This window comes from Catharus ustulatus, chromosome 4 (assembly GCF_009819885.2).
Source record: "Catharus ustulatus isolate bCatUst1 chromosome 4, bCatUst1.pri.v2, whole genome shotgun sequence".
Lineage (NCBI taxonomy): Eukaryota > Metazoa > Chordata > Aves > Passeriformes > Turdidae > Catharus > Catharus ustulatus.
Window position 1 is genome coordinate 38,238,657 of NC_046224.1, and position 23,747 is coordinate 38,262,403.

General features: G+C 39.9%; 3 protein-coding genes across 9 annotated transcripts in view; 1 reads left to right on the forward strand and 2 right to left on the reverse strand.

Annotated features, from left to right (window-relative positions):
- The window catches only part of SCYL2 (SCY1 like pseudokinase 2), a 34,412-nt gene extending 34,193 nt beyond the window's left edge, over window positions 1-219 (reverse strand). The window contains exon 1 of one of the 2 annotated variants that reach the window (XM_033057892.2): window positions 113-219. The gene's annotated coding sequence lies outside the window, so the exon portion shown is untranslated. The remainder of the gene's footprint in view (window positions 1-112) is intronic. The other variant, XM_033057891.2, reaches the window with a different exon arrangement.
- Window positions 220-362: 143 nt separating this feature from the next.
- DEPDC4 (DEP domain containing 4) lies at window positions 363-22,534 on the forward strand. 6 transcript variants are annotated; one of them, XM_033057944.1, is made up of 9 exons: window positions 363-466; window positions 1,431-1,857; window positions 2,356-2,510; window positions 3,020-3,206; window positions 4,681-4,913; window positions 5,728-5,870; window positions 6,064-6,189; window positions 13,739-13,872; window positions 21,085-22,534. In XM_033057944.1, exons 1-8 carry the CDS (start codon window positions 382-384, stop codon window positions 13,826-13,828), a joined length of 1,446 nt encoding a protein of 481 aa, XP_032913835.1. In that variant the 5' UTR covers window positions 363-381; the 3' UTR covers window positions 13,829-13,872; window positions 21,085-22,534. The 6 variants fall into 6 exon arrangements, with proteins under 6 accessions (XP_032913835.1, XP_032913838.1, XP_032913837.1 ...); XM_033057947.1 differs by lacking the exon at window positions 21,085-22,534 and adding an exon at window positions 7,400-7,478 and having other exon boundaries at window positions 13,742-13,826; XM_033057946.1 differs by lacking the exon at window positions 21,085-22,534 and adding an exon at window positions 7,400-7,478 and having other exon boundaries at window positions 13,739-13,791.
- On the reverse strand, window positions 14,609-23,433 carry ACTR6 (actin related protein 6). Its single transcript, XM_033057949.2, has 11 exons — window positions 23,213-23,433; window positions 22,491-22,608; window positions 20,740-20,808; window positions 19,282-19,405; window positions 18,545-18,680; window positions 18,403-18,459; window positions 17,622-17,720; window positions 17,364-17,442; window positions 16,505-16,676; window positions 15,805-15,943; window positions 14,609-15,022 (listed from the first exon to the last, which is right to left on the reverse strand). Exons 1-11 carry the CDS (start codon window positions 23,278-23,280, stop codon window positions 14,893-14,895), a joined length of 1,191 nt encoding a protein of 396 aa, XP_032913840.1. The 5' UTR covers window positions 23,281-23,433; the 3' UTR covers window positions 14,609-14,892.
- Between the last annotated feature and the right edge of the window lie 314 nt (window positions 23,434-23,747).

The following is a 23,747-nucleotide window of genomic DNA, read 5'->3' on the forward strand; positions in this document are numbered from 1 at the left end:
GGCACCCGCAATCCGAGACCACCGCCCCCGCGGAGCCGGCCGGCCCTGCCCGCCCCGCGCAGCGCCACCAGGCCACGGGCAGCCGCTCTCGACCCGGGCCGCGGCCTCTCACCTGAGCCCGCGGGAAGCTGCCGGCACAGCGCCCGGCTGCCCGTCGCCCTGTGGGCCCGGCGGGCCGCCTGTCACGCCGGCTCCGTCCCTCGCTCGGCCCCCGTCCTGCCGCGGCTACTCCATAGCGACGGCGGCTGCCTGGGCGGCGGGGCGGAGGCGGCCGGAGCTCGGCTCACTTCCGACCCGCAGGGGCGGCGCTGGGCGCGGCCGGGGGCGGCGGGCGGGAAGTGATGCGCTCCGGCGGCTTCCGCCAGCGGCCCGGCCGCGGCCATGGCGGGGTATTTGACTCCGCGCTTCAGGAGGATCCGCAGCCAGAGCGAGTTGCAGCCGCGGCGGGGGAGCGGGCGGCGCCGAGGTGGGCGAAGAGCGTCATCCCCGTCTCTGCGCCGCAGGAGGTTTTTCCCCGGCGGTGGCAGAGGGGCCGGGGAGCGGAGCGGACTGCGGGCGCCTGCCCCGTGTTTGTATTGGCCGCCCGGTGCTGCGGGAGGGCCCGATGGCCGGGTGGCGGGCAGAACGCGGCTAGGGAGGTTCGGCAGCTGAGCAGGGGTTAGAGGAGCTTCCTCCGGCCGTACCCCTGGAGCTGAGCTTGTGGGGAGCGCCGCGGGTAGGGGTGTGTTGGGGCTGGGCTGGGCATGGAGCTGGCTGGCTGCTCCGACCGGGAGGCAGGCGCGGTTAATACGCTGCGAACACTTGTCTGTCGTCTGCTGAGCTGGGCGCGATGTGTGGGGATAAACTGGGGGCTTCGGAGCACTTCTCCCAGGGAGGCTGAGAGCGCTGGGGCTGCTTACCGGAGAAGAGAAGGCTCGGGGGTGTTTCTGGTAGAGAGAATGCAAGGAGCTTGGAGCCAGGCTCTCTTCAGTGGTACCCAGAGAGGTTGTGATGTCGTGTGTGGACATCTCGGCATCTGGAGAGATTCAGAATCTGTCTGCACATGTTTCTGGGTGACCTTGCTTGAGCAGGGAGGTTGGACCAGATAGACCCTTGAGGTCCCTGCAAACCTCGGCTTTTTCGTGATTCTCTAGTGTCTTAAAGTGTACGTACACAGCGCATACATGCAATGCGTGGGTCTTAACAATGATTTAAAAAACCTTCCTCGCCTGTTTTTAGTGGATTTTCATTCTCTTCTCTTGACTCTAGCATAGTGAGTGTGAGTCAGCTTACAAGGACTAAATCATGAAATGTTATCTTTGTCTTTGTAAAATTAAGCTGATCTCTGAATATTTTTTTAAAGATACAAAACTAAAATCACAATACTTTTTTTTAAAGTATTAAAGTAAAGGTTTATAAATTTGTAAAACTTTCATATAAATATTTTGCAGACTGTGATGGTCCTTTTCAAGCAACTCAGATGTGGAATAGTATTATACATGCCCTTCACAATCAAGTGGAAATCAAAAGACGTAGACAGCACTTGAAAACATACAGAAACTGTTTCACTGGCTCCAATGCTGTTGATGTGGTACTGAGCCATCTTATGCAAAGCATGTACCTAAGCTGCAATGATATTTCTCGGCTGAAGGGGGTCCGTGTATGCCAAGCGTTGATGGATCACAAGGTGTTTGAGCCAGTTGGAGCGAAGCTTTACTTATTCAAGAGTGGGAAAGAAACAGAGTTTGAAGACACAGACACTAGTCTCTATAGATTTGTAAACAGCAGTCCTAATCCTCTTCTTCCAAGAAAGAATAAGGATAATGAAAGCTTATCTCCTGAGCAAATCTGCAAACAGAAAACAAAAAGATGTTCCAAGTGAGTTACTCTGAACTATACTAATTTTTTTTCTTTTTAAAATAAGTTAAGGAGGGCTACCTTTAAATGAATTATGTCTGTCTAAACCAGTGCCAGTTTTGAGACATTTCATGTCTAAATTGTAGATGCTACCAGCCAAATTTGGGTAAAGTGTTTTGGTTTGGCCTGTGTTATTTGGAATAGAATCTGGCACAATAGCATAAGCCTAGAAATAATTTGGTTTTGCTATCAGTTGTGCTGAAATCTGAGAATTAGCATGAATGAGCTAGTTACTGAAAGTTAGTAAATGAAGTGGAACTAGCACACAGTATTTGGAATCAATATCCTTGCCCTTTCCACAAATCAGATGTGGCTGATAGGAATTCTTGTAGCAGGATAGACTCCAGATATAATGAAACCGTGAAGTTCTGGTTTAAGAGCGATTTAGTAAGTAACAGAAAGACAAATGTGTCTTTCTAATAGTATTTTTTATGGATCTAATTTTTTTCCCTCCTTAAGCAGAACAAAGTGTGACACAACACTTTCAAACCCCTTAGCATTGGAAGCAGCTGATAAAAAGAGGGTTGAGGAGCTTCTCCGATCAATATATGTTCATACATCTTTACCTCCAAAGGTCGTGGTCAATGAACCAATTCACCTGCTCTCAAAAGGAGGTGAGGATTGAATTCTTTCTTTTTAAAACTTGATTGTTCTTTACTGTATCTGGGAGTTAAACATTTCTGTTCAACAATGCTCCACAGAGACCTAAATTTAACCTGTCAGTAATGGCAAAATATCTGTATGGGTATTAAAGGGGTTAATGCTTGTAGTAACTAAACAGAAGGAAGCACAACAGGGTTATGTTTTTGCATATGCATACTATTTATGAAAATACTACTTCAGAAGGAAGTAGGTCTTAAGATTATCTTTTTAATGTGATTCCTTTGCTTTTCACTTGTCTTTTTTTTTTCCTACTAATTAGTTTATTCTGAATCATAGTATGATGGAGGAGACTTTTTTAGCATTCCTATTTGATCCCTTCTTACCCAGCACAGCAACTTCACACAAGCTGTTACCGTGTTTTCTTTGAACACTTAAAAGATTTTTGAGTGAGTAAAAACAAAGGTTAGTTGTTTACGTAAGATCTTGTTTCTGAGGGTTTTTTGTTTGTTTATGGTATCAGTAATAGAAGATGTCTGGAAACAGCAAGCTCTGCTACGACTGCTGCAGTTAATTGATGTTCCCCTTCTAGAAGATATCTTGGTGTCTTCAGCGAAGACAAAATCAGACAGTTTTGGCAAAGAAGAAGACATGATTATCTCAAATACTTTCCTGGACAGAGAGGTTATGTGTAGCTTAAACTTGCCTGAGTAAGTTATATATCTTATGAAATGAATTGTTAGTAAATGCTTTATTTTATTCAAAGATTTGTGTTAAGTGAACAAAGAGACATCATTGTGCTTGTATACTTGTAGACAGGGGTGGCATTAGTATGATTGATTTCAGAAGTAGTAAGTGATTTCACAAAATGTATATCTTTAGAGTTGGACAATTGAGCATTTGAAGTAAACGCTAAAACTTTAACCTTGAGTGTTATAAACACTCCTTGCTTCTAGACCAGGTTCTTTACTCTTAGATCTCTGTAACTGACACTAGAACTTGAAAAATTTTATTCTGAGTCTTTTTGTTTGTTTGTCTTAGTTCCTGGTGGCTATGGCGTGAAGATACAAAGTCAATAAGGCATCTGTTGTTAGCAAGAGAAAAGGAGAAACTTAGCTGTAGCAATGAAGAATGCTTATATAATCAGGATATAAAAGTGGCTGCATGTTGTCAGTACTCTTTTCTTTAATCTTCTCTTTGTAGTGTTCCTGTTTAGGCTGATCTCTATCTTGCATATACTTCTAATGAATATGTTAAGGCTCATATCTTAGGAATGACTATTTTTGTCAAATTAATGCAGTTTTTACCTGCAATTTCACAATCTTTCCTTCTGTTCTCCATTATAAAATAAGATTTTGTGGATCTTAAATAATATTTGCAACTTGTCATTGGTTCAGATCAAATTATTTTACATTCAGAATCACAAAAGTAATTGTCCCTCTGCCCCACACGTTTCTATGATTTTATATTCCTTCTGTACAAAATGGTTGAGACTTTCCTCTTATCTTCTGGCTTCTTTCAACAACAAATTTTACACCCAAACTTTAGGTTCATAATTAGGTTACATTTTCTTTCCTTAGTTAAGACATAGAGACAACAGATGGTTGTGAAAACTCATGCCTTTATAGTAGGTTATATAATAAACTACTTCTGTAGTCTTCTGTAGTTTTTTTTTACCCTGGTTAGCCCTGGTGGGTTCTCGCTGTCTATTGGAGTGATGGTGTGGTGGTGCTTGGTTTTTAAATACTAGCTGAGTTCCTGGGGTTAGTGACAGTCTGGCATGATTGCAGCTTGTTTTGCTCTGGGTTTATCTCAGGTATATTGCCTTTAGCATAGGAAAAACGTGGAAGTTGCTAATTTTGAGCAGGTTCTTGAACTGCTGTAGTGAAATATTACACAAACTGCTTAATAAACCAGTTCAGTATTGTGGTTCATATATGTTACTGTACCTGCATGGTTATTTCTAGTTTTCTTTAAAGCATTAAATGGACCCTGAGATAGCTGAGTTGTTTAGAGTATGGTGCTAATTACACCAAGATCACAGATTAAATCCCATTTATTTAAGAGTTGGATTTAATGATCCTTGTGTGTCCCTTCTGACTCCGAATATTCTATGAATCTATGAGCATAAAAATAGGTAGAGCATTTTCAAGCAAGCACTAAAACTACCTTTTCCTTCTACAGCCTTGACAGATGGCTCTATGCTGCTATTGAATGCTTGGAGTATTTTCCTGACCAATTCCTAGTGATGGTTAGTCAGCAGCTAACTAGTCCTCAAAGGACTAACAACCCCAGCAGTCTGAATACATACAAGAAGATACTTTTTGATGTTATAATGAAGTATTACAGTCAAAAGAAGGACTCTCTTCTTGCCACTGAGGATTTTGATATTCATTCAGGAGTTATAGAACTTATAGGTAAGAGCAACCTGGAACAAAAAATACGGATGAAAGCTGTGTGGAGGATGTCACTAGGCATCAATTGACTGAATCATGACACCATTTGCAATGCCATTGCAGATGCATTATTTAGTTTGGAAGGAAATGCTCAAGATTAAGAACCTGTACTCAAGACAGGACAAATTTCCAAATTAGATCAATTGGCTTAGGGCCTGGTCCAACTGAATTTTGAAAATCTGGAAGGACAGAGATTCACCAACTTCTGTGGGTAACTCTTGCAATATGTAACTACTCTCATTGTGAAAGTTACTTACGCCAAGCCAGAATTTGCCTTATTGCTACTACTAAGTAATAACACAAAACTAAAATCATTGCTATAAATCTTTTCATTTTAACCAGAATAAGATTTTTAAAGTTATGGATGTAGGGTCCTTTTTAGTAATGGAAGTTATTGAAAATTATAAAAAGGACTATTGAGAACCCTCCCATCATATGCATACAAGTAAACCAGAAGGGTTTCATTTAAGTACGAGTTTAAGATTAATGCTACCTAAATAGGCTTTGTTGCTGCTGCTTCAGTCCTATTGGGTTCTTGTGCCTTAACCCAGCTGCCAACTAAGTACTACAAAGCTGCTCACTCACTGCCCTGGTGGGGGAGGAAAAATTAAAACCTGTGGGTTGATAAAAGAATCCTTTAATAACTGGAACAACATGAAATTTTGTTTGGAAGGAATTCTCCCCCAAAAGTGGGATTATTACTGCGATTTTAAAAAGTACTTGTGATTCTGAAAATGAATAGTAACATTGGATATGCTGTTCTACTCCATGACAGAAAAAGGAAAAACAGATCAAGCTCTAGAGGCATTACAACTTTATTTAAAGCTATTAGCGCCGAATATTAGTGAAGAACTTCACAGGCTCCTTACATTCCTAGCCATTGCATCAGAATCTGAGGGCTATAAATTGCAAAAACAAGTAAGTATCTGTTCTGCGTACTGGGAAAAATAGCATTTTCTCATAGTAAAGCTAACATTCTTGTCCGGTTAGAAGTATTCTGTTTACTGCCTTTGTGTGATCAGTTTCTTACTGCTAGCATCCTGTTATACTTAGTCTTTGCTAGCACACTGCAAGTCAATCTAATGCCAAATCTGGGTACTACTATTTCTAGTTTGATAACAGGTTTGTGATCATCAAGACTTGTACAAAGTTCATCTTGCAAAACAGGACACTGTCAAAACCACAAGCAGAACTGCTGACTCAGTTTCTGATGGACAATCACTCCGAACTCTTCAAGGTATCATTCTCCTTACATCATTGGCTTTGTCATTTTAAATGTTAAATGCCATGAATTGCCTTTTTTGGAGTATGACAAGTCTGAGGAACTGTCTTTAATGTTCCATTTGTTACAGTTCAATAGTACAACCAGACAGGGTGAGAAACTATTCCAGACTACAGAGGACAGATTTTTGAGTGCTTTGCAATCCTTTATAAATTATATCCTCTTTATTTGCATGATTTATATTAGGAAAACATTTTAAATAGTAGTCTTTATAGGGTCATTTTGGCACCTTGTTGGTAATGAATGCGTACTAAATATTTAGGTATTTTAGTGTCTTTCTCCTTTAGAAGTTCATTGGCATAATCTGAGTGGTAGAAAAATGGCATGCTCTTGTACCCTAGTGTATATGTATAGCTTTGACAACTCTAAAAGATCCTTCAGTATTTTGGAATGTTAACTGCTAAATTGAAGAAAACAAATAGAACACAAAATGCTAGTAACCTTTCTGTGAAACTTGATGAGTTGTGTAAATATGCAAACTTTTAATAATCTCCTTAGTTTATGTTCCATCATATTGTTACATGTGAAAATATGAAACTTTATCCTATATCCTATAAAAACAAGCTTCACAGAAATTTGGTTCCAGTAAAATACTGTTTTTTATTTTTATACAACACATCAGTTACCACTTCTGACTTCAGGTTGAAACATGGGAGGTTTTTTTAAAACTTTTAATTGGCTCCAGTTTAGTGTGAAAGCATTAAGTGGTTAGTGAGGGTTTTGTATTTGTTAGTACACAGCCAATCCCCCTTTTTAAATTTGTATTAAGGGTTCTGATATGAGGGTTGGGGCTTTGATTCCCCACTGGAGTGCCAGAACTGTGTGGCAGTGACAGTGAGTGGATGGTGGTTCACTCTTAACAGCTGCAACCGAGGGATTTGTGCAAAAGCTGAAATCAGCTTGTTTTACCATGCAGTTTTTGCCATGGAAAACAACATTCCAAACTTTTTGCTTGCTGTATCTTTGGCCAGAAATACCAGAAATAAACACATGTATCTTAATAAAACTGTATGTTTTAGTGCAGTTCTATGAGAGACTTTGAATGTGTACTTAAATAAATGGGGGCATTGATTCTTCTGCATTTAACTATGTTTTTAAATTGGTATCAAAATACAGAAGTATTGCTTTTGTAATGTTTTGGGGTCTTTTTGGGTTGTATTTTCAGGCTCCTTTAACCCTTCTGGAACTAATAAGTAGGAGACTTCAGAGTTTGCTAGAAGGGCAAGATCCAGATATCAATTCAGGTAGATGATGGGATATCTTTTAATATAAATTATTATTTACAAACTGATTGATCATCAATTAACTATAATTGTGCATAGACTGTTCTTTTCCTTTGTTAGAAGTGAAGCATTAGAGGGATTAGTGGCTAATGCACTAAATATTAAATTAGATGCAATCTGCAAAACTGGTCTGAATATTGGAGAACAAGGATTCTATTAATAATCTAGTTTGGGTATACATTACAATTTTTTTAACCAAATAATTACTTCTGGAAATAGTGCAAAATGTGCTTCCTGAAGTGATTTGCTTCTAATTTGGTATGTGAATTTGATGGGACTTTTGTATTTAGGAACAGTGTTCTTTTTGCCACAAGACACCTACAAATTTTCACAGAACTCAGTAGTTCAAGGTTCTGATACATGACTTGAACACAGACTTTGATTAGTGTTTTGACTGTTAAGTGTTTGGAAGAACTCTCCTATTTCTGAGTAAGCACAAAGTTTATTAAGATCTTGGGACTTAAGCACTAGCGTGAAATGCCTTCATTTTAGGCTACACTACCCTTCTGTATGTGAGGCTAATGCTTTTCAACTTACTTCTTTTGAGCTAACATTCTATCTGGCCTTGCTGCCAAAAATATTTTGCAACACTGTTTGAAAGGGTTGGCTTAAATAACTGAATTTCTCTCTGTCTCTTTATCTTCTTTGATTCCTGTATTGCCAGTTTTGTACTTAAACACTGAAGAGAAACCACTTGGGAACAAAATTATACTAAGTTATTTTGCTGTGTAATATTGTATTTAATGCAGCTGCCAAAGTAGTTTGGTACAGAATCTTTTACTGTCTGTGTTGAGTTCTGGAATGAGTCCAAATTCCTTCCAGTTCAGTGTTCTGAGAATCACATATTGTGAAGCCAAAGAATACAGAGATGAACAACAGTGGAAAGAGCTGCCTGTCTGTAATATTCTCAGAGCCTGTGTGATTTCCATCAGACCACTGAACAAACAACTGAAGTACAAACCCCATCCTCCATTTCTCCTACTAACTTTTGGGTTCCAATCTGTAAATGCATATAGGTTCCATCTACTTGTTGAAATAGTCAGTTTGATCTAATTATAAGCTCTCTGAAATGGCATATTCCTGTTTTCCTTATATTCTGGTGTCATTTTCCCTTTTCTTTCCAAAATCTTTCCTAGGAGCTATCGAACATTCTTAGCTGGTGAACTTAAGCCCAGGTGGGAGCATGAGGGAAGGCTGGGAGACTTGGATAAGGAAAGGGGTCTATCAGTTGCAGGAAGGTCTCATCCTTAGGTCTGCTGGAAATAAAAAATACTAAAACCAGTGAGAACTCCAGCGCTGGTTTTAATCTAGTAAGACACTGGAAACCACAGGACTGAAGTTTTAAGTTAATCTTTTTGCCAGTTATTAAGATTTCCCTGTTGAAAGAGCTGTCTTTTTTCTTCAGCTGATTTTACTAAATCATAAGAAGTACTGATGTTTGACAAATTTACTGTAGAAGAAGAGAAGGACAAGTCCATGTGGAAACTCTTATACTGCTCTCTACATGAAGCCTAAAGATGATGGTTTTTGTAAAGAAGGATTAGTTAGAAAATTTTCCCCTTTAGGCAACTGACACCTGTTCAACCAAATTGCACTCTAATATATCTAGGAAGAAAAAGTGTCTGTGGAGTAGCTGAATGTCAGTCTTTCCTCAGCCAGAACTCACCTGCCCCTGCAGGGCAGTACTTTACTGCAGAGACTCACAACCTTTTTATGCCTAAGTTGTGCTGAGTTAAATATCTCTTGCATTACCTCTGCTTCTGGTGCCCAAACTGTGCTCAGCTGTCTACTCATGCAGAAGCTCCTAAATTCTGTTCCTCATTTTGTAGCGTGGTTTAGAGGCAACTGTTTCTCCAAAGTATTTATTCACTTGCATTAGATCCTAAGCCTTGCTACAGATCAGATTTATTCACAGGGAATCTTTGGATCCTGACATGGTGCCATTCTTGCTGTGTAATGTTCTTCATTGTGGTTCCTGTGTGAGAACTGTATTTGCTCTTTGTCTTGCAGGCCTGTTTGCAATACAAATCTTCTATGATGCTGTACTTGCAGCACTGCTTTTCAAGTTTATTTTTGCAATTAATGGTTAGATTTCCATCCATTCTCAATGGAGAGCTGTATGTTTCATATTGCTTGTAGATGTAATCACATCTGAGCTGGAATATCAGTATACCTATATTTCTTACTGTATTTTTTAACAAGGCTTTTTGCATGATGCATGAAACTTAATCTGAGTTTCTGATTTCTTATAAAGGCTTCACATTCTGTCAGCGCATTACAACTAAGGAATATGAAGATCAAAAACAACAAACCAATCAGTATCTTCTAGCACTGATTCAAGAGATGGACAATGACCCTACTATTCCTTTGAAGCAAAAGAAGAAATTAATCAAAGAATTCCGAAAATACCATTCTCTTGTTTACTGTAGTGGTTGTAAAACTACATGTGAATTTTGTGCTCCAAATGGTTAGACTTTATTGCAACCTTTTGCTAATTTTTTTAAGAGTGGAGGAGATCCATGAAATTTTTTTTTTTTTTTGTCTTTACATCTTCAGTTTCAGGAAGTGATAACTATGAAAATAACTGTGCTGCTAAAAAGCATTAAATCTAGTTAATCTTTTAAGCAAAATATACTTACTTACTTACTTGTAAGTACTAACAACACACTGCTCGGGCTGCCTTGAGTTCAGGGTTTGGCACTTTTTTCCACAATCCTGTGGTTTTCTATCTGAGCCACATCTATGTTCTGAGCCATGCTTGGGTTGATAATCAGTAGGGGTTTTTAATATTTTCTATCTTTAATTAATAATAACTTAATCTCCTCTTAAACTGTAGGTTATGACTCCTGTGGGTATTGTAAAAATGTGCAGAGTGTGTAAAAATGTTGGAAGCAGGTCTGGGTTTTGAATCTGCAGCAGGAACGATGTATTAGGCAAGGGATCTGTGCGTGCTTGCAGTCAGTAATTCCAACCTGTTGTTACTGCCTCTCCACTCTGGCAGACTGAGCTGCTGCTAATTCAAGTAAAAAGTTATATTTTGAACAAAACTGAGAAATACAGTAATTTCACGACTATACGGCGCACTTTTTTTTTTTTCCCAGCAAGGATCCACCACTGGCTCTCCCCATGCGGTTGCTGGCCAAGACCCCACCTGCACCCGGCAACCACGGCGCCGCCTGTACCCGGCAGAAGCGGCGCCGCGCCGTGGGCCCCCGGGTTCCCCTGCACCCAGCAGCCACGGCCCTGCCGGCTCCCCCCGTGGCTTGTGGCTCACACTTCCGGGTTGGCAAATTTCTGAACTTTGCCCATATATAAGGCGTACCGGACTATAAGGCGCACTTCCGGGTTTGGGCCAAAATTTTAGTCAAAAGGGTGTGCCTTATAGTTATGAAATTACTGTAATTATCTTGTTTTAGATCTTAGTATACTTAAGTAATTTATTTTAACCTGAGGATATTTTGATAGTGTCTAGTTATTTATCATGAATACTTTGGTAAGATTTATGAATTCATAGGGCAAAGCTAGAAAGTGTATTGACCTGTCCTGACACAGTGATGGTTAGTGCTACATCAACAAGGAAATATTGATTCAAATCATGGAATTATAAAATGTTTTGTGTTAGAATGAATCTTAAATATCATCTATTACCAAACCCCCTGCAATGCCTAGGGGCACCTTTCACTACACCAGACCTCTCCAACCTGGCCTTAAACACTTGCAGGGATGGGGCATCCACAGTTTCTCTGGGCAACGTGTTCCAGTGCCTCACCACCCTCACAGGGAAGAATTGTTTCCTAATACTGAATCTAAACCTGCTCTCTTTCAGTTTGAAGCCATTCCCCCTTGTCTTGTCACTGCCATATGCCCTTGTGAAAAGTCCCTCTCCAGGCCTCTTTGTAGGCTCCCTTAAGGGTACAGGAAGGCAACAATTAGGACACCCCAAAGCCTTCTCTTTTTCAGACTTCTTCAATCTCAATTGTCTCAGCCTTTTTTTATAATAACTAAATATGTGATATAGTGTGATAGGGATTACATTACTTCTTTCATCCTTGCAACGGACCTTTAGTCATGTATTGGACAAAGACTCAAAGACTTGGTATTGGAAGGGATCTCTGGTGTAGTCTCACCACTCAGGTCAAAGTGGAGTTGATTAGTGCAGGCTGCCCAAGGACTTTTCCAGTTGAGTTTAGAATATCTCCAAAAGCAGATCTTCCACAGCCTCTTGGATGAGTCCTGGTCTGGGCTTTCAGTAATCTCACAGTATTTAAAAACAAGCAAACAAACCCTACCTCCACACAAAAAAGCAAAAAAACCCCAACCAAAATAAACTGCCCTATGCTTAGGTAGAATGTCTTGCACTGCCTCCTGTTGTTTTACTGGCACTGCTGAAGTGTCTGGCTCAGTCTTCTTTGTTCCCTCCCGTGAGTATTCTCAGGGCTAAGCAATCACAGCACTCTTGGCCTCTTCCATGTGTGACACATCCTCTACTTCCTTATTTTCTTGGCCCTAATTCTAGACTAGTTCCACTATAAGCATGTTTTTTGTTGTTGTTTTTGATGTGAATGTGCTGCTTTAGGTATCTCCATCCTCCTGTAGGCTTCAAACATAGTCAAGTCAGCAGGATACCAAAGCTTTCCTAAAGCAAGCGCTGTTTTGTTTTTAAATTGAAATAGCTACACTGTGAGATATTAACAACACAACCTCTTACCTGTACACTTAGTTAACTTGCATATTTGAAGTAGCCTTATTAAATTATCTGGTCCTATCAGAAATCAGGGGATTGTGGTTGAAATTTCTGTCCATGAATTCCTGTATGTGCACTTGCTATTTAACTGTGACTCACCAGTATGAAATAAATAATCTCTAGAGGAGGAAAAACATCCAAGTTTCCCCTTTCAGAAGTGAATGCCCTAATTCCTATGGTACAGGACCATGTATACTTTTTCTAGCCCTGTCTGGGGTTTTAGTCATTCTCCTAGAAGAGGGAGCATATACAGAAGCAGGTTCTTGAGAATTGTAAATAGAAAAATATTTGCTGACTAAGTGCTTTGGTATTGAGTAGTAAAAGGAAGGGATTTTAGTTGGTTTTATTTTTTTTTTTCCTAATCTCTCTTTCTTTTCAGTCCCTTTACTGTGTCTTACTCAAAATACTAAACCTGGTAATAGGGAGCGGTCATAACGGTAATTTGTAGGCTGGGTGGGCTAGGAATTGCTTTGAGAAAAACCATGTTGTTAAGAAATGAACTTGCACTTTGTGACTTGATCTAGAATTTTCTTGTGCTAATTTAAATATAATAAAGAATTGTATAAAAAGTAATGAGTCTTTCATTTCACAGTGTCTTCATATGGAAGAAGCAGCTCAGGGGGGCGTAGAATCAGGTATTACACAGTAAGGAAATGTTCCAAGCAGCACTTTATAGCTGCCCTATGGTTCCCTTCAGTTCATGAGACAAGAAACTAAGATTGATCTAGTTCTGCAAAGGAAGGGAAGAGCTCTTGGGGGCCCTGTTTTATTCACATACCTTGACAGGAGGATCTATTCACCTTTAATCTCCTGTTGACAGAAGCCTGTTACTTTATATCTAAGGGCCCACTGAACAGAATAGGTTTGGTGAACTATAGACTACAGGTTTTCAGGAAAATTCCACAATTAGAAAAATATTATTGAGCTTTAGAAAGTTCTGTCATGTATTTTTAACAGTATTTGACACAGAATCATGAGGTAGGGAAACTTGGGACCTGTCAGTCATTTCAGTTTGTGATTTCTAGCATAGAGCTAGCAAATTAATTGCCAGTATGTATTTGGTTGAAATAGAGAATATTCAGAGTGAAGAGTTTACTCCAGGTACTTTTCAGTACAGTCTTATCAATGCACAAGTGATGCCACCTTCAAAGGAGGCTTGTTTCTATTCCTAGAGCATTCATGTTTGTTCCTACCAATGAAAAAGTTCATTAGTGCTTTCGTGAGAACATATATTTCTTTAAGCCCCAGCTTAAAGTATGCTGATACTTTCATGAAGCTGTTAGTAAAAAAATAGCTTCTCCATGTGGCTATCAAAGTGACAGTGTACCAGACTTAACTCATGTCCTACACAAAGTCGTACAATCAGTGTCCAACAATTTGTACGTGCTGATCTCATGCCTTCATACCCTAACTGCCTCCTGTGTGGCTCACATAGCTGCTAACAGCAGGAGGAAGGTAACCCTTTCCTTCCTTTCAGCAGGCTAGGCTAGAGGAAAGCAATCATGAGCTGGCACTCCAAAGTAAAAAAGATCATATGCAAGAAGAAAGATCATCTCCCACTCTCTGAAGCACTGGCTGCTCTTCCATGTTGCCCTTATGCAAGGTAGCCAGGTAAGTGCACTGCTTACAAATACTTACTGGTTTTGTTAGGTCAGATGAGAGAGGGAATGTAATACCCTAGTGTCCATTATTCACTTGTCTGAGCACCTGTCTCTGTCTTGGCAAGCAAGCCAGGTGAGGCACCCCACTTAGCCTGGCCCTCCCAGCCTTCTAGCTGGCTCTTAGCCCAGGCTCTTCCCCTTCTGCATGCCATGCTGCACAGACTGATGGCAAAGGAGCACAGCTTCTGATGCCAGAAATAACAAGGACTGGAGTATTTGTGTTTAACTAGGATGTGTGAAGAGGACTCAGATGGGTCATCACCCAGGACACAGCTGCAGGCTTTGTTCACCTTTGTGGCACATTCTTTTCAGAAAGATGAGGGGAGTGGTAGGAAGCTTATTTGCTCAGGCATTCTTTAAAACAAAAAAAAACAAACAAAAAAACCCCTCAACCTACTAACTCAAAAACCCTTTAGAAAAAGAATTGTTCAAATTACTCTTCTCTCAAAGCCTAAGCATATTATCAATAGCAGTGATCACATTTCAACTATATTTCTCTCATAGCTACTCATTAAAATAACCAAAAATGAAACTCATGTATTTATTTTCAGGAGAGGCAAAATCAAAGGCTCCTTTTGAGATGTGTTAAATGTCCTTTTAGTGGAATACTAGTGAGTGAGAAAAATACTCATTTTGGAAAAAAAAATCAAACCCATTTCTTCTAACTATGTATTAGCATCACAAAGTACAAGCATTTGATATTTTTATTGCCTCATGCACTGAGGTGTTCTGCAATAAAAATACAATGAAGCTATCAGAAAAGATACAAACATAATGAAATAGCAATGAACATATTGCTTCATAGTATTACACTTGTAAAACTTTATTTCTAAACTCTTAGAATTATTTTTTCTCAACCTAATTCAATACAGGAAAGCTAAAACACAATCCTAGCTGATGGAAAAGTAGTTGTAGCTAAAAGAATTCCATTCTAAGTAAATCAATGGAATAACATATCCAACTATGCTACCTATATATCAAATTTCTCTTCACAGATATTGTGTCCATGTTCTTCATAGTCTTCTCTAGTTACTATCATGTCTTCAAAATCATCATTTTCAGAAATGAGCTTCCCACCTTCCCAAGAATAAGTAATAGGGCTGGAAAATGAACAAAGTTATTGTTACTCGTCTACAGATTAATTTATAACAGAAATAGGCAGTGATGATTTCCAAGACTTTTATTTACCCGTACCTATTTAAATTACACTTTTGATTGCTAAATCAAACCATCCAGCTCCAAAGAAGTTATGAGACAAAGTTTGAAACTTTAGCATGGCTAGCTGACTTGGTTTTTAAAAAAGGGCCTCTTTGAAGGCAGGTGTGAAGAGGGAACAACATGGATATGTGTTTGCATTTATTTTGCACAGATAATAATTCTTCAGTAGTATTTTAAAAATCTCTTTAACAATACTTTTTTAAAAGTAGATTTTTTTCTCTATATTCAAAATATACTTGTTTTGTCTCCACTCCTGCAAGGATGTTACCCCTTCCTAATCCCTGCAGTTCTACATTAATAATGACATGGCAGCATTCACATGCTGAAAATTCTAAGTAAAAGACTAAGTTCTAATCTTACATACTTACATACCCACCTAATGGCAATACAATCTTATTTATCTGTTTAAAGGCTGACCCTAAACACACTTCCTCAACTTTATTAGCTAAAGTACAGAGCAAGCATGTGATCTCTAGTTTATTTGGTTTGTCTGAAAATACACTGATTTAAACAAACCAAACAAATTTTAACAATTTTTGTTCACTTAATATTTAAATTAATGCCTTTACCCAATCTACCTTTTTAATCAGCAAAAGAAACCCTACTTTACTGTCTGTTCTGTTAGAAAGGTAAAGCCCCTTCTATTTAGTAGTTTAGGACTTACTTTTCAGGAAGAACAACAGAAACATCGTAGTCAGTTGGAGTAAGACATCGAACTTCAGAATAAACCCGATCTCTGAAGCCTGGGAAAAGGGTGTTTCCCCCAGTCAGAACTATGTTCTTGAAGAAATGAGGCTGCATTTCTGTAAAACAATTAATTAAATCTGTAATTAACAGACTGAACATATATCTAAAGATTAAAGGTGGTGATTTTTCCAATTTTGTTACAAATTTGAACAGAAGTAAGAAATATGCATACAGAAAAATTATGATCATCTAATCATATCTGTTAAATAAAAATATGAAAAGGTGATCAATCACCCTATGTTCTCCCTGATTTCATAATCTGGCTTTGATAACTACTGTTTTCTTATATTTTATTAAATTTCATGTTTCCCAACACAATTCCCCTTTCAAAAGGGTTTTTAAGTGACACAGGCTTTTTAAGAGTACATTAACAGTCTAAATGCTGTCATACTTACATGGCATCATAAAACCTATGAAAGTCTTCTTTGTAATGGTAACAATAATTACCTGTACATCATCTATGAAATGAAAGCCTTAGTATTACTTCTGACAAACAGCAGTCAGAAAGGTTTTACTCTTTGATGCTTAAATTACTGACTTTTGGTCAGTTTCACACCATATTACAACATCCCTCCTTTTCTCATCCCCATCCTTTTCAAAATACTTTCAGGATATACCTTCAGGTAAATTCTGAATAGAATAAACAATGGCTTCAGGAATTCCCATCTCTTGAATACCAATATCCGAAGGGTGGAAAAGTATTTCTGGAACTGCAAATCTTTCATTTGTAAGACGAAGTATTTGTTCACCAGTCTTGTATTTTCCACTTAACACCATCTCTTCCCTTGGCTAAATTAAAGACATGATTAGTACCCACTGCTTAAGAAAAGAAATCACATACTAGAATATTCAGCTAATCTATTTCATGTCTTGCAGAAGTAGGCGGTGTATGCTGCCATTGTCATATTATCTATCGGCAAATCATTTAAGAATAATGCACACTCTGGTATTAAATCTGAAGTGACTTTGCTCTTACCAACTGCAGTTTTGTCCAAAGCAAAATAAAACTGGTATGCATGAGAGTGGCCTTAAAATGAAGGACTGCTTTCAAAACTATGGCTGGCTCAGTCAATGAGATAAAACTGTTAAATTGTCTTCACTGGGTGGGTATTTCAGGCTCTTCTATAATATGACTTTGAACTTTGGGTGTTTAAATGTAATTCAGAGAAACTTACAAAAAAAATCAAAGCAGAGAAAACATTTCCTAACAATGTTAAAAAACTTACTAAGACCTGGATAAGTTATATGACACGAGCACAGAAAAAGCTACAACTGTTAAATAATAGAACATAAAATGCTATGCTGGAAAAACAGTAATTTGTTTTAAGCTCAATTTACTGAGGAAAAACCTTACCAATTAATACATAGCACAGAAATATGTTATAATACAGCATCAGGAAAAAAGGGAGTATTTTTAACGTCTCCACTAGATTTGTGCAGGGTAACAGTCCAAAAAAGCTTCAGAACTATCATTACCTTACAAAATCCTTTTTTGATTGTGCTGAAGTCTGGCAACACATAATCTACCATTACAGTATTTTCCTCTCCTTTCAATCTGAAAAATAATGTAAAATTCAACAGAATAAAGAACAAGTTCTAAATTCCAACTATTTTATACTGACAAGACTTCTTTAACTTAACTGGAAAAATTTCTGATTAAGAGTATAGTTTTGTTTGTACAAACAGATTATTCAGAAGTACCAACTTTTACATTTAGTACCACTACATACATACTTGGCAATGTCCATGTCTTTGTAAAAGTCTTGTGAAACATAACATACATCTTCTTTCACTTGATTAATTACATGTGTTTCATCCATAACATGTAACTGCCTGTGAACAACAAAAACCAAAACCACAGAAGTTTGAGAATAATTAAATGTTCCATTTCCTGTCCAGTTTTCCACTAGAACTGAGCAACCATTGAATTTCAGTCACAGGAAGCTACTGTCTGAATACTGAAACTTGTACTCAATTTACAAAAGCATTCCTGGCCTACTGGAGCTTAGTATCTTCCCATTTCACAGTTCAGTAAATACCTTAACCTGCATTTGCCTATTGTTTTGCTAACAAGCACAGATGTAATCCTGCCAGTTCTTTGGTGAAGATCTTTACCTAGATAAAGTTCCATGCTAAAGGATCCCAATGAAAAGTTGATCCTACTGCATTTTATTTGTGGTATTGATACAATCAGTCAGCAAACTGACTGATGATCTACTGAGACACCTCAGAAAATATATTAAGACTTGAACAGTTGTGAACACACAGGTAACCTCAACAACTTCAAAAGCACTGGCACTTACAAAAATAACAGCCTAATTCTTCAATGGGTTTAAACTCTTCTTCATTCATCTTGCCTTAAGGTCAAGATGGTAGCTAGCAGATTAAACAGATAAAAAATTCCCATCTCCTTTAAACAGCAATTAATCTAAAATTCACAGAACCAGTAAGAATACCCCGCAAACTTATAGTTCGTTTCATACCAAGTTTCAGTGTGACAATAAGCGTGCTTTACCTGTAAGAGATGATCTCCTTTAGATGGTTTGTTAAGAGTTTCCCTCCAACATTAATCCTACAGTAAAAGAGTAACATGAGGAACTCTCATTATTAACTTCAGGCACAACACACAGTTCTAGAAAATATATACTGCAGTATACCTGATGATTGCCTCTTTCTTCTTTTTACTTCTGCAATAAGGTACAATGTGGGTAAAGGAGTATCCGCTATCCACGATGATACAACACAGCTCAGATGGATTATCCCGGAAATACCTGTGTGCACTAAGAGCTCCAGCTGAAATACCAAAAAATTAATTCCATTTTTATATGAACATTCATATAAAAATGGAATTTACAGTGATATGAAGGTGTACTTGCTTCATATTTTAAATGCCTTTGACAGACTTTCCAGACCTCAATACATAACCCACTGCATTAATTCATTTTGGCAGTGGATAAAATGAAGTGTGATATATGGCCCTATTTAATCTTTTTCAGGAATTCCAGTCCACGCTCCATTTCCTCTAATCATACTGATCGTGCTTCAAACTTATCTAAAGGAGTATCCTATATCCAGTTAACCTTTCAGAAGGGTGGAATGGTTGTTTACACAGTCCCTGTGAGACACAATACATTTCATAATTGTAATGCTGCATTTTATTTGCTAACACACAACAAACCCAAACAAAAAACCAATCCTACCCCCCTAAAAAAGGAAAACTATCAAAGACTTCATCCAAATTTTTGGTAGACTTCTTTAAATGCTATATTGTTTCAAAATCCATCTCTTATTTCTGTCATACTTACTCCCCTCAAATTTCCTATAATTATACACCATGATACTCTTTGGGAAGTAGGAAAATACATAAATGCAAACTAGAAGGAGACATACTCACCATTTACTCTTAGAACTGCTTGAAATTGATATTCTTCAAATAGAATTTCATTCATAGATTCTTGTATTGAACTGAAGTTAAAATAAGGTTCAGTAATAATAATATTGGTATCTACAAAATCCACCTATGAAAAACACATTAAGATTGTCATTGCATAAAATGTAGAAATTAATAGTTCCTTACCATCTTTTGCAGCAGTGCAAGATCATGTAAATCTGAAGACATGATTACCACTTGCCCTATCTGTTTGTAGAAGCTAGACTTAGAATGTTTTAGCTTTTTTAAAGGCTTCATGAGCAGTGATACAAGTTTATCTAATTAATGGGAAAAAAACATAATAGAAGGGAACAATTTCATACATATCCTGATTCTGTTCCCATCCTTACAAATTGTAATCCAACATTTTAAAGACGCCACAAAGGAACACTACAATTTTAATGTAAAATACTTTACATGAATCCTGACAACTAGAGAAAAATAAGTCTCCTTGACAGCTCAGCACTTGCACCACAGAATTACTTGTCTAATAACCAAAGTCCTGTACAGTGAAGAATCTAGAATAAAACTCCCAGTGACCTCTATTGAGGCCAGCAAAAAATCTTGGACTTTCCATGTTTACCACTATCTCAAACACTCTTTTAGAGAGGACTTCGTAAGGTTACTTCAATCATAACTGGATAAGGCCATAAAAACATTACCAGCTATAATCTCTGTAGTCCTCACTTCTCAAGAAGAATTAAAAACAAATTCTCAAAAGCATGACTATGTTGAATACAGTTTCAAAACTAAAATGAAATTTATGAATCAAAAGCCAGCACTTTATATTTGTAACACAAAAATGTACAGAGACTAAGCTAATTTGAGGCATTACTTTCATTCTCAGTACACAGGTGTTAGAAAAAAACTCAAGAATTTCCAGAGAATACAGTATTTTTTAAAGAAGAAAAAAAATTTAAGGAAAGCCTTAATACACTTCCTTGGCTAAATCCAGCTTGTGTGAAATGAAAAATAAAGTATCAGATATTTATATTTTATACATTTAAGTTATTCATAGGTAAAAAATGGCTAGCCAAAGATGATTACTAAATGTGTATGTATTTTGGCCTACTGACTCAGATCATCCCTCCCTTTTACATTAGCTATTTCTTGATCTCTTAACTACATTGTATTTGTCTGTGATCATTTTTTGTTAACTTGAACTCTTAATTATATTGGTATGAATTTCTTATGTGAGCTGCACTCAGTATCAGTACATACCTATAAAACTAAAAAATTTAAATATATTTCAAAATTCAACACCAGAACTCATAAATGTTTGCAAAACTTAAATCCCTGTGATTTCTAATTGAAGGCACTTTCAAAGAGAACCGTAAGATCACCCATTCTACTTAATGTTTGTTAATTCCATTCATCAGTATTTAATCTACTCAAAAGATGTAATTAAGAAAAGGCTCTTACTTGATACATTTCTTTTCCAAAGAGATAATCCCAAACCTGTCTTTGAACATCCCAGTTTACCAAGTAACCCTGTAGGAATTTAGAAACATATTTACACTATTTAGAAAAAATAAAATCATACTTTAAAAAAGTCAAACAACAAACAATTGAGACAGGTGATATAAAAAAACAAACTATTGAGATGGGTAATATAAAAAAAAGTTGAGAGTTAAAATGTCTAAATTTATATTTTTAGGCTAAGGACTGAATCTTATATAGGATTAAGGTTTGTTACAAATATTCCCCATTGGTATGTTGACTACTGCACTATGAAAACAACTGTGTTTTCTGTATTCTTTTTGGCAGAAGCTTGTCAGTCTTCCTCAGTGCCAGAGAAGGTTATGGAGCAGATTACCTGGAGTGCCACCACCCACCACATACGGGACATACAAGTGATCAGGTCAGGTTTATTAAAGCTTGACTAACTTGTTCGCCTTCTATGAGAAGGCGACCCACTGAGTGGAGGAGGGAATGGATGTGACTTTGTCTACCTGGACTTTATCAAAGTCATTAAGTCTTTGACACCATTTCCCACAGCATTCTCCTGCAGAAGCTGGCTGCTCATGCCTTGGATGGGTGAACTCTTTGCTGTGTAAAGATTGGCTGGATGTCTAGACCAGAGTGATGCTGAATGGTGCTCCATCCAGTTGGCCTCCCATCACCAGTGGTGTACCTCAGGGCTCAGGACTGGGGTCCCTGTTACTAACTACGTGGACAAGGGAATCAGGTGTACCCTCAATAACGTCACAGAAAGCACTAAGCTGGGTAGGACTATTCATCTGCTGTAAAGACTTCTGGACGGGCTGGATTGATGGACTGAGGACAATCTTGTGATGTTCAGCAAGGCCAAGTGCCAGGTCCTGCACTTGGGCCACAACAACCCCATGCAGCACAACGGGCTTGGGGCAGAGTGGCTGGGACATTGCCCGGTGGAAAAGGACTGGGGGAGCTGGCTGGCAGCCACTGAGCATAAGCCAACCTGTGCCCAGGTGGCCAAGAAGGCCGAGTTTCCTGGCCTGTATCAATACTGTGGCCAGCAGGACCAGGGCAGGGATTCCCCTCCTGCACCTGGCACTGGTGAGGCAAGCCCTCAAATCCTACTTTCAGTTTTGGCTCCCTCCCAAAAAGAAAGACATTGAGGGACTGAAGTACATCCAGAGAAGGGCAACAAAGCTGGTGAAGGGCTCAGAGAACAAATCCTATAAAGACCAGCTGAAGGAGGCTGTCTAACCTGGAGAAATGGAGGTTCAAGGGGACCTTATTGCTCTCTGCAGTGACCTGAAATGAGGTTGTAGTGAGGTGGTGGTGTCTTCTCCCAGGTAACAAGTGACAGGACCAGAGGGAATGGCCTTAAGTTGCACCAGAGAATTTTAGACTGGAAACATTTTCTCACTTCAACAGACTGTCAACCACTACCACAGGCTGCCAAGGGAACTGACTGAGCCACCATCCCTGGAGGTATTTAGGACATGTGCAGATGTGGCACTTAGGGACATGGCTAAGTGATGGGCTGGACAGTGCAGGGTTAGGTTTTGGACCTGATGATCTTAAAGGATTTTTTTCAACCTAAACAATTCTCTGACTGTTAAACTTCACACTGCTAACTGATTCTTATATGACACTACATATAACCCTGCAGTTGGGACATACAGTATGAAAACTATTCCTTAGAATGATTTAAATTTGGCTTTAACTGAAAATATTGTACTTACTTTCTGAAAGGGGAGAATATAAAAAAGACCAGAGGGATCCTTAATTTCATCCAGTTGATTTGCCGTAAAGGTTTTCAAGCGTGCAGTCTTTGACCTGAACTGACAGTTGGGAATAACGCTGGAAAAAATTGGGAAGTTTCCTATTAAACATGGTATGAGACACATTCACTTTCTTTATGTCACTTTCCTAAACAGTGTACTTTCAATAATATTTTTGCTGCTGTGTTTTGGCTTTAGTCCATTAACTGGAGCCAGTTAAGAGGAAAATTTTTAATTTGTGCAGACGAGACACACCTTATGGAAAATCAAACACCACCCCGCACCTCCGCCGCACAATGCGCTGAGCCGCAACCGCCACCCCCGGGCACCGGCACGGTGAGCGCCAGGGGCTCTCCCCCCGCCCCGGCCGGTGGGGCACGGTGTGACGGTGTGACACAGAAGGAGGACACAGAGGGGCAAAGTGTGACACACAGGGGCACGGTGTGACACAGAGCAGCACGGCGCGCGCCGCAGGGGCGGGGCCCGCAGCCGCCGCAGGGGCGTGGCGGGGCCAGGCCGCGCCTCTCCGCGGCGAGCGCATGCGCGCTGCGGGCCCGCGCGCCGGTGAGCGGCCGAGGGGCGCGGGACCGGCGGGGAGCGGCGGCGGAGGAGAAGCCGTGAGGGGACGCCCAACGCCCACCCCGCCCTGTCCCGCCTTGTCCCGTCCTGACCCGTCCGTTCACCTGACGTTCGCGTGGCTGTAGCCGATCTTGGCGTTGTAGGCGCCGTTATCCAGCACCAGCGTCGCCATGCTCCCCACGGCGCCACGGCCGCCGCCGTCCCAGTATTGATCCGCCACCGCCGTGGATCTCTACGGTGACCATAGAGCGGAGGAGCAGCGCGCGGGGGGCCCGGCGGGACGCGGGAGTGCCGGCAGCGCTCCGCCTCTGCCGCGGGGCGCGCGCCCTGCCGGTGACGCTCGCGGAACTGCGGGAGCCATTGGCCGGGCCTGACCCGGCAGCTCTCGTCACACGGGTGGGCGTGGAGGTGACACGGCGTCACCGCGGACAGCGCCCGGCCCGGCCGCGCCGCTCCCCCGCCGCCGCCGGCCCCGGACAAGGCGGGGATGTTTGGCCACAGCCCGGTGGGGCGGTGGTTTAAAGTTACGGACTACCGCGGGTGACCTGCCGGCCCGGGAGCCCCGCGCGTCGGGAGAAAGGTGATGAGTGACAATTCATTGAAAAGTGCGCAGCAACACTGGCCTGGGCTGTGCAAGAA

What these genes read in the sequence shown, in the direction of transcription:
- DEPDC4 (XM_033057942.1), top strand. Translation starts at nt 382, where the DNA reads ATGGCGGGGTATTTGACTCCGCGCTTCAGGAGGATCCGCAGCCAGAGC. An exon ending in ATCACTCCGAACTCTTCAAG is followed by an intron (nt 6,190 to 7,399) that starts GTATCATTCTCC and finishes TTGTATTTTCAG; the next exon opens with GCTCCTTTAACCCTTCTGGA. An exon ending in AGATCCAGATATCAATTCAG is followed by an intron (nt 7,479 to 9,771) that starts GTAGATGATGGG and finishes TTTCTTATAAAG; the next exon opens with GCTTCACATTCTGTCAGCGC.
- ACTR6 (XM_033057949.2), bottom strand. Translation starts at nt 23,280, where the DNA reads ATGGCGACGCTGGTGCTGGATAACGGCGCCTACAACGCCAAGATCGGC. An exon ending in AAGAAAGAGGCAATCATCAG is followed by an intron (nt 18,460 to 18,544) that starts GTATACTGCAGT and finishes CTTTTACTGTAG; the next exon opens with GATTAATGTTGGAGGGAAAC. An exon ending in TCTGTTGTTCTTCCTGAAAA is followed by an intron (nt 15,023 to 15,804) that starts GTAAGTCCTAAA and finishes TTCATTTTCCAG; the next exon opens with CCCTATTACTTATTCTTGGG.